Source organism: Haemorhous mexicanus, chromosome 8 (assembly GCF_027477595.1).
Source record: "Haemorhous mexicanus isolate bHaeMex1 chromosome 8, bHaeMex1.pri, whole genome shotgun sequence".
Taxonomy (NCBI): domain Eukaryota; kingdom Metazoa; phylum Chordata; class Aves; order Passeriformes; family Fringillidae; genus Haemorhous; species Haemorhous mexicanus.
Window position 1 is genome coordinate 21,017,316 of NC_082348.1, and position 15,995 is coordinate 21,033,310.

Genomic DNA, 15,995 nt, shown 5'->3' on the forward strand with positions numbered 1-15,995 from the left:
ACACATGTGGGATCAATAAGAAAACCCAACAATACAAATATTTCAATTCAATGCTGAGAAGACTTAATGATTTACTTTTATATGTACTTACATATTCAGGTTTTAATTTCTTGTCTCCTCCTCTTACAGCTACTTTTTCAAGCTTATCTATGCTCTGCATGATCAGCTCCTCATCCTTAAGTCTAAGTTCTTCATGTATAATTTCGATGTCACGAACAGGATCTACACTTCCTTCAACATGAGTGATATCATCATCTTCGAATGCTCCTAAAACAAAAGAACATTTAAATTACCTATTAAGCTAAAAAGATAAGAAATACGTATTTAGAGCATACTATGAGTCAAGAAAGTTTGAAATTGAAAAGCCTCATGGTTGTTCTGCCCAAGTACAAGTGTCCTGTGCAATGTTTTCTATCATACTGGTTTAGTATGTTAATTTACATATCAACTCCAGGATCCAAAGCTCCCTCTCTGTATATTCAAAACACAGCACTTTGCCATTTCAAGACAGGACTTAGAACATTTAAGAGTTTCTCCTACAAAGGAACAGGCTGGAACAGTTTCCTGAATAAAGCTAGTGTGTTTAACAATATCTAACCCAGAAGTAGCAAACATGGTAGCTAAAATGAACATCATGGAACATTTTAATACACACAGTAATGATTACAAGAATGATGGAGAGAAAACCTTTCAAATCACCTTGGCAGACCTCACTGGCTGCCCAATTTTATGCATTAAGAAATGAAGAAGTTCTAGACAAAGAATTCTGAAGTTCTGAATGACTCTTAGTGTTTCCAAGGGAAACAGGGCTTAGAAAAAAAGGCCTGAAATCATCTGGCAGACCTCGTCCCTGTTTCAATCTACTTTATCACTGTGGTTCTGACGGTGATTAGATAATGAACCACTCAGACACACAATTTACACAGCAGCTAATTTCATCGGCCTGATTTGAGGGTATGGTTTTTAGGGGGCCATCAAAGAAGCAGATGAAGGTGCATTTGTCATATATGAGTGACAACCATTCACAGTATCTGAACAAAATGGTGCTGGCCCTTATTAGAAACACATGCTATTATCACATATTTAAAGTGCAGTTGAAGCCATAATTTCAAATTGCCAACTGGAAACATAAGGTTAAAACAACCAGATATTACTGACGCATGTGTGCTGACTTCATGCCCTTCTGATGACAATCTGGCAACATAATTCAACTAGGATTGAAATTATCAGATAAGTAGCATCACTTAAAAAAAATCCTGCTCCCCCAAAAACCCAATACATGTTTTAAAAATGAGTTTAGATAGATAAAAAGAGTTTATTACTTCTTCCTGGATCAATTTTCAGAGTATTTGCATGCCTAACCTGTAACACTGAAGATATGCATGAGAAGTCAACCATGAAAAGAATGTTACTTAAACATTACCAAAGTTAAAACTTATTTCTTACACGGGAAAAAACAATTCAAGATATTTATTGTACTGAAAAATATAAGAAACAGGGTAAACAACAAACAATTCCTTAACTGATATATAGGAAGTTGTGGGGGTTCTTTGTCATCATGAACATCTTAAACTTCATCTTTTGTTTTAACTTACTGAAAACCAAGATTTTAGCAACAAAGCTCTTGCACCAATGCACATGGAACACAGGTTTAAAAGGCTGTTCGCAGTCAAATATCAAAATAATTTTTACATAAACTTATGAATAGTCTTTCAAATAGTGGATCCCAGAAGTTCCCTCTTCTCTCAATAACTGTTTCTCTCCAAAGCTGATCACTAAACTCCCTGGGTACAAGCAGAACTGCCTCAGCAATAGATCTTGATGCTGGCCAGGATGGGAGAACAGGCTGCTCTGGTAAATGGGAACACTCCACACTAATCTATACCAGTGCCAGGCAATCAAGGAAGAGATACCATAGCCCTTTGTCTTCCAGAAATCCTTACTTGCAGACCTGACAGAATGAGATATAGGTTGCTCAGATGAGCAAATACTAGAAACAGCTTTACTGCTCTGTTCTAATTTACATGGAAAACATTGAATAAAAGGGGTAGAAGTAGGAAGATGTCACCACACCGACCAAAGTCTACTTGCTTCAGCCTTTTCAACAGATACGAAGCATTCATTCAGCTAAAAGTTTAACTTTCTTCCTTGTATCAAGAAAAAAAGTCTCCATGACCACATAAATAATATATTCTCACATCCTTCTCCATCTGGTGTCCATGGGTTTAAAAAGCAACAAAAATCCCCACACTGTTAAGTCAGGGGAAAAGCTGCATGACCATGAAGTTCTCGCATTTAGGACACAAAAATAAAAAGTAAACAGCTTGTTGTGGTCTTAAGGAAGAATGAAGCTTTTCTGACAAAGCAAGTGTAAGGTGAACTAGCAACAATAAAAACCAGCTTATATTATTAGTTATACTTTTCTCTTTTCTTCAACAACAGCTTCGTTTCTTCACATCTTCCCATTCCTTTTGACAAAACAAAAATTTTGTTCTTTATTCATCCAAACCAAATTAATTCAGTGTATGTCCACCCCTATAAAATTGACTTTATAACTTCACTTTCACTCTCTTCTCAGCCCACTAAAGCCTTTAACCCATGGACCCTTCAATGTTCTGCCAAGAGTTTTCTTCAAGTCTCCTCTTTCCATCATGCCTGTGGCAGCAGCCATCCTGCAGTTCATTCAGGCAACAGGAGGACAAGAGATCTGTGTCTGGCACAGGCAGTTGCCTGCTTGGGTAAAAAGTCCCTCTTATTGAGCTGATGATTTTCCACTAGAGGCAACAATTTAGCCTTCTTTTCTCCTCACTGGGTTCCTTGGCTCTTCTCATGGAATGAATAAACACTAGCTGTATATTCCATTAAAGGCATAGATTTTAAATTTCAGTTTCCAATTTTACATTCAGAGGAATTCCCCTTTAGATAGACACAGTCCCTAAGAAAGTGATAGCTTTAAGATTTTTTTTGTACACAGAAGACAAAACTGGCAGTAATGTCCACATCTTAGTACAAATGAGAGATTCTTCAAGCAAAAGACACTGAGCTCTTTTTGTGAAATCTCTTGATCAGAGTTTGAATGTCAGCTTCAGCCATCAACCCAAACCAGATCAAACTGTGACCAACAGCCTAGCTAGAGACATGACAGGGATACTCCCTCAGGGATGAGGGAAACTCAAGAAGAAGGGAGGAAGAGCCTTAGATTTTAACTTTGTCTCAATATCCATATGGGATGTATCTTGAACAATCTATTATGCCAGCCTCCAGCCTGCTCTGTAGTGATGGTCTGGTACAAATCACACTGAGCACTGTAAGGAATTCAATTCCTGTCTGCAGAGCTGCATGCAGACATAGCAAGCCAGAACTGGTGCTAACCTTAGGAATTAAGACTTTGAGCAAGAGATGAGATCGCTTGGGAAAAGTACAGCTCTGAGAAACTAACAGTTAAACTACTAGAAAAATGTTTTACTTAGTACCTGATTTTAAAAACTGCCTATAGAAAAATGCAAGGTATTAGGAAAAAATGGAGTTGTAAAACTGAGTTTATAAATAAGATAAACAAGAAAATGTGCATATTATTTACAACTTTTAATGATAAAAATAAGAACTATAATCTCAATCTATAAACCTTACCTGTAATAGATTGTTAACAGCATATTGCAATTTATTACTTTGTTTTTCTGCCTTTGTGTGAAATTCCTCTGTCAAGCAAGGCCTTTACCTCTCTTTTGTTAGGGAAGATTATATGACAGCCTCATGTTCCCTGCAGCACACACAGCAGCAAAACAGAAAACCCACAGGCTTTATTTGAAAGTACAACAAATGGAGTACTAAGAATCCCATCACTGTCCAATTAAAGGAAAAGATAATGCAAGAGCTGTACAATGAACATGATGCACAAGGAGGACACAGGCCATGAACACTGAGCAGCACCAGACTAGTAACTGGTATGGTGCACTATGTAGAAAATCAGCCTGATGAAACTAAAAACGCCTGAATTGGAAGAAGCAGGAAAAATGGGAGGTGGGTCTTGAGATACAAGATGACAACAAACAAATGAGAATTTTGTTTTTCTGAAGGAACGGGTAAGACTGTCTTGGGTATCAGTCAAAAAAACCCCAAATCAGTTTGTTTATGGACATTGAAGAAGAAAAATGAAAAACACTGACAAAGAAATCCTCAGATTGATTTGTCTGATACTGCTCTCTCATTACAACAGAATCTATGAGAAAAATAGTGGGGAAAAGAAAAAACAGACATTTATTAGTCTTGTTTTCATCTCAGGCTAAATATAGCTTGGGAGAGCTTGGTAGAAAAATGAGGGAGCAAAGGTTCCCCAAAATTATACTAACAGGGCACCCAGGTGAGGAAGCAAAGGACTAGAATGGGATAGTTGTAAAACAGCAGAGACTGCAAACATGGCCACGTGTCAGAGGTAAAGCCCATACTGACAATGAGGTGTGTTTAAATTTTGTGAACTCAAACAAACCATGCCTGTCTTCTTACTGACATAATGAGGCCTCAATTTCTGTGAACAGGAGGGAGGTTTACAAGGTTAGCAACTTGTTCACACAATATCCTCTGTAGTACAAGCACACCTGCAGGATGCAGGCAGCTGAGCTCTGTGGTCTAGCATCCTAAGTTTCCATTAAGAAATTAATTTTTTCAAAGTTGTGCTAAAAAATTAATCTTTAAAAAGCTGTTATGATATATTGGAATTTCAACAAACAACAAATTGATCTAATTACTTTATTTATTTTAAAATAATACTAATTAAAAAGTATATTTACAATTAACATCTCCAAAACTAGTCACACCACTGTGTTCTCAAGACAGTAGGACCTATGGACAATGACCTTCTCCAACGAACAAAATACAAATCCATTGTACTTCCCATCTCTTCACCAATGCACTTGCTTTTAAAACATAAGGGACCTTGGCATTTCTCAAACATGACCCCAAACCACACCACCTTCCTTTTGACTCCTTCCTTGAGTTATACTGCCTGTGCTCCAAAACTGCCCTCTTTCTACTGCGGGAAACTATGGCATATACTGAAAGAGGAAAAAGGAATCAATCTGCCACGTGGGCAAAAAAATACATACAGAAAATAGACTTACTCAAGAATCTCCCCAAGGAACCATGTGTTTGTCAACAGCCAAGTTAATTACACAGCAGTAACAGGAAGGTCAACTAGGAAACTCTAATTAATAATTTAATTATTTTAAAAAATCATTATAACTTCTCTGGCATCTCTCTCATGTATCCTAGCAGAGGTAAACTATAATTTTATCAAATGTTTGTCAAAAGGAAGTTGAATAGAGACCATGCTTCTTATTCTAAGAATCCTATATATATAAGCTTTTTCTCAAATAATCTCCCATAACATCCTGATGGATTTGCACTCTACCTTTAAAAACCCCTGTCACTTCCTTTAGTGTACAAGAGCTAAGATTACAGAGTTAAAAACATCAGGATCACTGCAAGTAAACATCTACTGTGGTAAATTCCATTAATGTTTTAGCAGTATCCAGTTACTGTTATTAAAACAAGACAAGCATTTAGACAGGAAAATGGTAAAGCATAATACTGGAGCAGGATTCATTTTTGCCAGCTAACAGCCTCAAAATAATCATATAAGCTGAAATTACTAGAAGTAAGGAGCTTGGAAATTATCACTGCCACACCCAGCTCCCTCTTCTGTGCCCCTTAGGTTCAAACTTGAAATATTCTTCAGTTTTGGGGAAGGGTTAATCTTTAGCTGAGCACTTTATCTGGGCTTTTTGGGTTCAAGTGGGGTGGGCCAAAAATATGTTTTTAAGTGGCATTAAAGACATAATGCAGCAATAGCTGGTTCTGCAAGTTTCTTTCAAATTATTGGCTTTAAAAATGCAGAAAACAAAACAAATGCAGGAGATGTGCAACTTGACTCTGTTTTTTTCCTGTGGAAGTGCAAGAACTGTCAGTTTATAAGGTCTTGATGGCAGCCAGGACACACAGTCTAGATTTACTCTTGACAAGCAAAAATAAGAGCACATAAATATGTATACAGGACAGCCGTAACAAATGTCACTTTTAAATGGTATCATCTAATGGCATGCACATTTCTTCCCATTTCTTTCAAAAATCAGCTTCAAAATTCCTTTGACAAAATTTACCTATCAGCCTCCAGAAATTTTTGCATTGCTTATGTTATACCTGTCAAGATCTGATGACTGTATGTTATGTATTCATCTGAACAGAACCACTACACTTAGTTACAGGCTATCATCAACCAATTCATTCTCTTGCTAAAATCAAGTCATCCAATTACTCCTTGACTAATCAAGGCTGTTTTGGCTTTTTCTTTTTTCAAAAGGTACTCAACAGCATAAACAGTTCACTTACAAGAAATGGAAAGGGGCTAATCAGCAGAATTATTGTTTTGCTGCCACAATTTGCAGTATTTAAATGTAGTTGCTGATTGGACTGAAAGTTTTATGATATAGCATATAAAACTAGTTCGACATAAAAACGAAGAAGCTGCCTATAGCCTAAACCTTATTGTTTCTAGATGCTCCAAGCTGCCACTGAGATGCTAAAATCCAAATCAAAATACTACTCCTAAACTTATCTTATTCTACTCCTAATTGCAATTATGGAAATTAATTATTATCTTCAAGATTAATTTCTCTTTTATATACCAGTCGCTTCATTTCTCTAATTATCCTTACCCTTAAAGTAAAATGTAACCAAACATTTGGCTAACACTAAAGCTTCACATAATGGCATTCTGGCATCTTGCATTCATTTACTAAAGGTAAGCAGTGCATTGGTAACCAAACATTTGGCTAACACTAAAGCTTCACATAATGGCATTCTGGCATCTTGCATTCATTTACTAAAGGTAAGCAGTGCATTGGTACATGTTATGCTGCAATTAAGGGGGATATTTACAATTTGATCAGAATCTGAACTGCATCACAAGCTGAAACTCCCATTGGTATTTAGGGTAATGACCAGCATTTTTTGTCAATAAACTATAAGGGAATGTTTAATAACACCAGCACAAACCAGAGCTAGAGAATAATTGGTACTTGCACTTCCTTTGCCACATACATTGAATGACTGCTATCAAAGAGAGCTGCTCGGCACATCACGGCACCCACACACACCCCCTGCCCTAAGCCCTGACACAAATGAGCAATAATATCTATCTGGCCACTTACTGCTGGGAATGGGGGAGAGAACAAAACAAACTAAAATACTGTAACTTGAGTGGGAAGCTAAAAGTAGGGTATTTCTTTGAGCTACGAAAAAACAAGACTAGAAGTGTAAAAAAAAAAATATTATAAATAATATCTATACTTAGACTGGCTTGACATGCTATCATCAGTATTCCAAAGATTTAAATTGTAAAAGATACTGCTATTTCTGACTGAGGTACAGGTATATTTAACATTACAGAATGTACTAAACTTTGATGATATTACATTTTACTATGCATATTTATTATTAGAAGGAGAAAATAATACCATCAGAATCAACATTTTACAGCTTCTTAAACAAAGCACATGTTCACAAAGAACCAAAAATAAAGCAGGTTTAACATGTTTTCCCTTACAAGCTAATTTCAAGTGAAATTAATCACCTGTAACACAAACCTAATATTCTTTAAGCAGAATAATTTTCAGTTGAAGAAGATGCACCTGCCTACATCTTCGACATAAGCAAAATCAAGTACAAAAAACATTAAATAAAACGTTGTAGTAAACCTTGACTTCTGAAGAAAGAATTTTTTCAGACATCTTTTGTGGCTTTGTTTTGTGCTACAGCCCCTTAAGTTTTGTCTTCATAAAGCCCTAACTAGTTGTAATCACTTGCAGTCTAATTGTGGACATTTATCTGCTTTTCTTATGCATAGAACATAGCTATTAAAGCTGAATGGTGATGGTGTGAAGTATAGGTTAAATTGGGTGAAATTAAAGCAAATTACTCTGGGATGTGGAACTCTGAAAATAGAAACCGCCAATGATTTGCAACCCTCTTGATGATCAGCTTCACAGAACCCTAAATGACAAGAAAACTTACATATTTTAAAGTTAACTAGATTTTTTTAAAATAATATGTATAAATTTATTTCAAATGCAAGCAGTCACTCTGGCAATAATTGTCTTACCTGCATCGTAAAAATATAAGAAAAGGTTTTAATTTCCATTTAAACCACTTGTTTTTATTCTCAAGTTTAGCTGCTTTTTAGCAACAAAACCCAGTTCAGAATATTAGGTGCAGCATTAATGACTTTATACACAACATTACAGTTTGTGTGTACCATATGGCTATAAAGACACAGGATGGTAAAAGCAGCTGCTTTGGGCTTTCTTGACTGGTGTAGTATTAGGACTTAATTCATTACTTACCTATATAAAAGACAAGCAGCTACATTTACCCTGCTGAGCCCTAATACCACACCAGTCAGGAGAGAGCAAAGTGCTCCCCAAAAGTCTGAAGCAGCAGCTGAATGGCAGCCCTTTCAATACCAAATCTATTGGGAGTATTTGACAAAAAAGGGCACGTCTATTTCTGCACCAGCAGACACACAATGAGAGCAGGGAGAAGCAATACAGGATTCTAAATGACTGTAGTATCAACTTCTTAAGCATACAAAGAATTTACATTTGCATAAAAGTACTTGTACAGCGAGCACTGCACAAGGTCAGAGATAAAAATTAAAATCTCCCCGGGAAACACTGAGGTAAAGCAATTCACTTCAGGACATGAGAGCTGGCAGAAGAAACCACAGTCCAGCTCCTGTAGAGGCAGTTTTATCAGAGAAAAGTTGTTACCAAGATAGTCACTCCAACTGAGCTTCTCTGTAAAATCCTGCTCCAGAGCTCCTACTCTTGAGTGCGTCTGGCAAATATGAGTGATTTATTTCAGATGTAAAATGTGTTTACTTGCCACTGCTCTTTCATCCTGGCACCACTGGGCTGTAGTCATCCCTCCACAGGCAAAACCTTCTACCTGCTGAGATTTGCCATCAAGTAGGTCATACTGAGTAAAGAACATTATTTGGCAGCTGAAGTAATAAATCTTTGAGCCCTTTGTCCCTGTTTGCCAAGGGCTTGCTCTGACTGCCCTTGATGATGTATTTTTAATACTAACACTGCACTTCCCACTAATAGTTGGGACACATACTCCTTCATTTCCTTTCTTGCAATGTGTTACCTGGGTAATTCACAGATTCACTATCAGAAGACACCTTGAGAAGAGCAGCAGTCGATGTAAAACTTTTTGAGATGGCTAGCATGTCACATAAATTGTTTGAAATTCCCTTGTCTCTTTGTTCAGATTTTTATAAACCACAACTGTGTTAACTGGAAGAAGGGGCAAATTAGGAACTGAGCCTGGTCAAAAGCCTAAACACCTGAAGAATGCATATGCCTGCTTCAGAGACAAGTGCTCTTGTCATCCTGAGCTCAGTCCCATTCTATTTTAAGTTACTTTCTGTTCTAATGACCTGAGTTTAAGTCACGAAAAGAGAAGAAAACAGGAACAAGGGGGAGTCTCCACAAAACTCCCCTTCCCTGGTGAGTGTTCTGCAGCAGCACTGCCTGCATGAGGCATACAGCACACAGGAAAGTCTGGCCACAAACACCAGTGGATAACTTCTAACATGTATCTGTGTACCATACATCCAGATTTTCCTACTCAGAAGCAGACTGAAATTCATGTATTTGCAATCGGATGGAATCTATGCTGTACAAAATCACAGTTTCCTAAGCAGAAACCATTTGGAAAGTAGAAATATGCCCAAGTATAACTGTGTATTCATACTGCCTCCAGAAACACCTTATCTCTGTGCTGCGTTTTGCCCCTTTTTTCTGAAGTCAGTCACCCTGGTCTTCTCTTTAGGAATATTCAGTGTCACACTCTATGGTGCCAGTCATATCTGGAATCTCTGAGGGTGGCCATAACAAAATATTGCAAGCAGTAACTATGTTTTTAAGACAATATATTGACAGAGGTCATGAATAGCAACTAGCAGCCATTAGCAGAAACACACAGGGCAGTTCTACCGAGCCTTGAATGACCAGATACAAAGGAAACATCTTAAATATTCATGGACTATTTATCTGAGTCAAAGATGGATTATGGATTATGTCAAAGGTACAGTAATATAAAAAATCCACTTGAGCTCTGAAGTTTTTATTGGGTCTGGAACAGCACTGCTTAGTGGTTACCATGACTGTACTCCTACTGAAACACTTGGAATTCCTAATGCTATAACAAAGTCCAAACTCCGCTGAGCCCACTCTGACTCCTGTGCAGAGATAGCTGAGCTCCCTGTTCCACATTCTTCACAACCTGAAGTTGGTCTTTGCAAAATAATGAAGAGAATGAGCAGCTCAGTTCAGCACAGAATGCAAAACTACAACTCTCCTGAAATCCACAACAAAGAATATAAAATTGTTTCAATACAGCAACTTCTCTTTAAAAGCATTTAAAGCAATAACTTAAGATATATAAATACCAAGGGGAAAAAAAACTCAGTAAGAAGTTTTCAGCTACAAGAAATTCATTATCCAAGAAGATTCCAAATATTACGTTTTTGCTATGATAAAACAACAGCACTACAACTGTCAAAAGTCCTTGCAGTGCCTTACAAAAATGCTACAAAATGGATTATAGAATTTGCCTGGTTAGGGAAAAGAAAGCTATGTTTACAGAGCAGTCATTGTTTACCAGAAGATCAAGACAGTATTTGGAAGAAGAGTATTACAAGGAGTTGTAAACACAGTTCATCCATGTTAACAAAGAACCCTATTTTCCATTATCTCAATGCTGCTCTTTGAGGATCTATTTTGTTCCACAAGGGAGGTGTGGAGGAGTAAACATACTTAAGGGAAGACCAGCTGATGTATAACAAAAAAGAGGGTTGGCAAAGATTTAGATCAGCAAATATTGTTTTATCAGTGCCATTAGGTACGCATATGCCCTATATAAATTTATAATGAAGTGCAGCATTGCTAAGTGAAGAAAACAGCTTTAAAAACAAAAGCAATGTGTCTCTCAGTAAATTTGCCTTACAAAAATGTGCCTCATCATAAAGACTCCCCTCTGGACATTCTGACCCACATTCGTAGTGTCAAACAAATTTAATACAAAAGAAGCAATACTATTAATCCAGATTTATCATTTGCAAATCAATTCCGATTTTAGAAGAGTGCTGCCTATGGGTTTCTAGTAATAAAAATTAATAACAATCATTCTTAAATATATCATTAGCTTTAGCTGCATCATTAGGTTAAGGGCTTATTATTTTTCACATGTTTACTTCTCTACAAATTAAGAGATGTCACAGTTCTTAGGACCTCACATCACAGCACAGGCCTGTAATTACAAGAAATATCAAATGATCTTCTTAGAACAGAATCTGAAATACTAAAACCACAAGATAATATATAATTTCCATCTTATCTGAGATGCTAAACTTCATAAAGAGGGTTGGCAACATTTCCTGTTCAATGTTCAAATCTTCATGTAACAGCTGACCACACAAAGCTTGATACTAACATTTTATTTTGGATATTAAGTTTCTTCCTTTACAATTATCAAAAAAAAAAAAAAAATCCCAACAAAAAATTAATAAATTGCTTGCTATAGATTGGCTGGCCCATCACATGGGAAGCAAAGAATTCATTTTGTACATTTTTTCAGTAAAGTAATCCCTTGCCCTCAGAAATTCACTTTTTTCCTAGCAATGTTTTACTTAAATGGCAACTATATTGTGGAACATAGCAATCGTGTTCTGTAACTATCTGGCACCACCTAGTAGCCACTGGCATCTTCTTTACTAGAAACCATTAAGAGACTGTGTTAAGAAATTGTGAAAGGGTGATACTGAGTGTGCAAGCAATAGTAACCCAGACTTTTTCAACATCGTATGGTCAAGAAAATGTTTTACGCTGAATTAGGTAGGCAGGTATAGTCACTAACTACTTGTGCACTGTGCAAATGACTTCTGGCTTCCTTGAAAAAGTACATGAAATACTTGTGTGCATGTTGGAGTTTTCAATCAGTCTAAGAATCTGCTGGCAAATTTTAGCAGCAGTTGACAAAATGCATTGTTTTATGCATGTATGAAAAAAACTGGCCTGTTATTCCCTTCTCCTATCCTCAAAACACACAAATAAATTAGACATTGAGAAAGAAACCACAGGCTTTGATTAACCTGAATCCTGGATATACAGGGTGTTTTTTCCATGACTGGCAGAGCAGAATGCCTTGTAGGCCCTAACACTGGGGAGGAGTGATGGAAAAGGAGTAATATGAATATATTAAGGCTACTTCATTATGTTCCCAAGGTGTGACTGGGTAGAAATCTTTATTTCCAAGGTATTACTCCTTTAGCCTGCAAGCAAATACAAATATGCAGCCCCGCTGTTCTGCTCCTTGCAAAATAAATATATGATATTTTTGCAACATCTAACCACAGCTTTTTAAGCTGAAACAGTTGTTCTTCTTTTCCTTTAGATGTCAAATCCATCACAGAAAAGAATTTTGTTTTTAAAAGGCCTCCTCAACGAAGCAGTTAGTCTCCCTGCCATTTAGCTCACTATATTTTTACAAGCACCAGGCTGAGCAAACTATGATTGAGAGAAGCCATCTTATGCACATTGCTGTTGTCCCACATCATTCAGAACAAACCTTTTTAGATCGTTAACTACCACAGGAGTGCTGATTACACAGGCACCAGCAATTTCCTAACCAATGACCACCTGAACAATGATGTGTTCAGCTTCTCAGACCCTGAAGCCTTTCAGAGGTGAATCATTTCACAGTTTGGAACTAGATCTCCATAGCAACTTCCCTTTGAGGGTTTTAGAATCACCATCCCGTAATTCTATGATCATCAAGCTCAACCATTCCCAATGGTTCTTTTCACAGCAGATGGAAAAGGAAGCCTTGAAATTTTACAGTCTATTTCAAGCAATTCATCTGGCAGCCTATTAGAATTCAAAATATTTCGACCTTCAATCACAAAGCATGTTATCTGAAGCTGTGGTGATCTCAAGTCAAGACAAGCAGACGTTTTAGTCTAATCATCCATGATGAGAAGAGACTGACAAAAACTCTTAATTCAACCACCATCAAAATGCTTATTTTAACTGCATGAAAGTCTTTCAACAGGCAATGAAAACACACCATGTACCATTTTATCACAACCTTCCATTCAAGGGAAATACGAATTCTGAATATTGGCATGGATCTTTGCACTCCCTGACTGCTTTTGAACAAATATCTCCTCCTTGGAAGTCAGTATAAATCCAAATCTACCACATTATTTTTTTTCAACAGCTGTCAAGGAAAATGATAGAAGCAAACTGCAATTAAACTTCTCATGATTGAGCACAATAATGCTGCAAATGAGTTACTTATTGATAGACCCAGTTCGTTATAGGCATCTTCTAAGAAATACAAATCACTTACTACTCAGAAAATAAATACCCATTAAATGATGAAAACACAGCATTGGCTAAAATCTTGAAGCAAAGCTCAGTTTCATGATAATGATAATCAGAGGGATGTTTAAAGTTGGGGATTTTTCCTTTTCCTGTTCCAAATTCCTAGCTCAATTCCCTCTTTTTGGCATTAAAGAAACGTTTCCCTTCTCCTGAATGTTTCAGTCAGCCACTGAAATAATCCCATCAGGGCACAAGAGCTTTAAATTTGAAAATATTTTCACCTAAAACCCCAGGCTAATTCATTTATATTATCAACCTTAAACAGAAGCTAAATTCAAATGTTTTAAAATCTCACCTATGCACTGCTACACACTACTATGTTATTAACATTGTTATCTGGTGCCTAAAGAATCCAGAAGACTTCAAACTTTTCATATGTCAAAACGCCACTAACAGATTTTTACAGAATGAGCAGTAAGTTTACTTTAAAAAAATGCAAAGAATCACCATTTAGTGACTTGGCAGTGAGATGCTGATATTTAACAACTGCAGTTAAATGCATGAAACTTAAAAGGAACAAGAGAAGGCCCCCACCTGCACCCAGGCCCCAGTATCCACGAATAGGGAAATTAACATATATGCTATATTTTGTAACATTTGTAGAGGAAGGAACACTTAATTGCTTTACTTTCTTTGAATGAAAAAAATGCATATTCAGAGTCCCTAAGTAGTTACTTAACTGAGAGAGTGGCCACAATTGAGACCCTATCCACAGCACTTAAAATGCCACATTTTATTAGCCTACAGAGAAAAGAACAACCCCCTCCCCCTTCACTGACCTTATTCTCCTAGGTATCAGCACTGCTGAGCCACACTCTTACACTACTTCAAAGAAAAACTCTTAAAAAATTAGGAACTTATAAAAATAACCCATAAAACTAAAAGATCTTGAATATATGATTTATTGAGTGGTAGCTTACTGAAAGTTAAAATATTGGTGAAGTAACTTTGAAAAACTACTGTAAAAGAAATGATAATGAAAATCTTTGGGGGAATAAATTGGCATAATAGAGGATTTATGTTCATATATTTTTCACTGTTTGCAAAGCAGCCCGAGATCAGAGCTACACAGCTGCTTACATGTACTGCTTGAAGATCTGAGGGGAAGTATCCGAACATAACCACAAAATTTAACTAAGGATCAAGCTAAAATTTAAGACAGAGTAAAGCAAATAAAAATGTTATGCATCAACTAAAAATGTAAACTGTTTATTTCTACGTACAATCGACCGAAATACACACAGATCTGATTCTAGCAATCTGAGAAAGAAACACCATGGGAAAAAACCTTGAGTATGTTAAGTACCATCTCCTGCAAAGACCAGAGATTACAGCAATTACATATGAACAATATTAAAATTCTTAGTGGTTTTCAATGCTAGATCAGTTACTACTGCAAATATCTTTTTAAAGAGACAGAGCGGTTACAGGATACGTTTTACAATACTCATCATTTTTGCTCAAGAAAATTTTCAACTTTTTTTATTTCTATGTGGAAGGCAATCAAATATCTTTGTTATCAGATGTTTTAAGTCATCTATAAAGCTTAGCTTACTTCTTTTTGTCTGTTTACCAAACATAATATACCCACCATGTACAACCCTTCATTCAGCATATGGTCCAGCTAAAATTGAAAATAAAACTGTCCATGACCACCAAGTTAATTAAACATCTTGCCAATTAAAAAGTACAACTGTCACTGCAACAAAACCTATATGTGTAGACAGAACTACATACATACATACATACATACATAGATGCAATTTTGCAGTGTAGCTATTGCTAAATGTAACTTGAAAAGGACCATTTAAAAAAAATTCTTTAGTAATAGTAAATTAGAAGTATCTTGCATTGTACAATTAGACTGCCAGCAAAGGATACCTATTAGTAACACACTGGCAAATCATCCTAGAGTTACATCTTTACAATCTATTCCATGATTATGTACATGTTTTAAAGTATTTTCATGGTATTTTACCAGATATTTCTCATAAATATTAATTTCAAAATCCAGGAGGCAATTCTAAAAGCTGTCTTCATATGTTTCTAAGAATGAGAGCTGCACTTCCAGCTTTTCCTCTTCCCAATATTCCCACCACCATACCTGAAAATCCTCATCTTAAGCACAGTAGTTATATATTAGCTCACCGTTTAACAATCTAGAATAACCTTAAGTTTATTTCATAACATATAATCAAGCAACATACAGTAATTAAAGCACACTGAAAACAGCAGTTACTAGCTAATTAACATTACAGAAACACTTTTCTTAATGCTAGAAAAAGACAAAGATTATATAAATACTGTAGCATGAGGAAGAATTTGTTATGAACCTTTTTGTTTAAAACACTGAAAACTTCAACTTGAGAATTTGAAGTTAAACTACTTTTAATTCATGAATTTAAAACGTCAGTGCAGATTCTGCATGAATAGGGAAGCCATTTACAGACTACCCTTGCACCACATGGTTCTTGTAGGGCAAGGACCATT

The 15,995-nt window shown here is 36.3% G+C and overlaps 1 protein-coding gene across 1 annotated transcript in view; it reads right to left on the bottom strand.

Annotated features, from left to right (window-relative positions):
- Positions 1–15,995, bottom strand: part of OLA1 (Obg like ATPase 1) — a 93,005-nt gene that overhangs the window by 49,044 nt on the left and 27,966 nt on the right. The window contains exon 5 of the mRNA XM_059853133.1: positions 92–267. Coding sequence (XP_059709116.1) covers positions 92–267 — 176 coding nt within the window. The remainder of the gene's footprint in view (positions 1–91; positions 268–15,995) is intronic.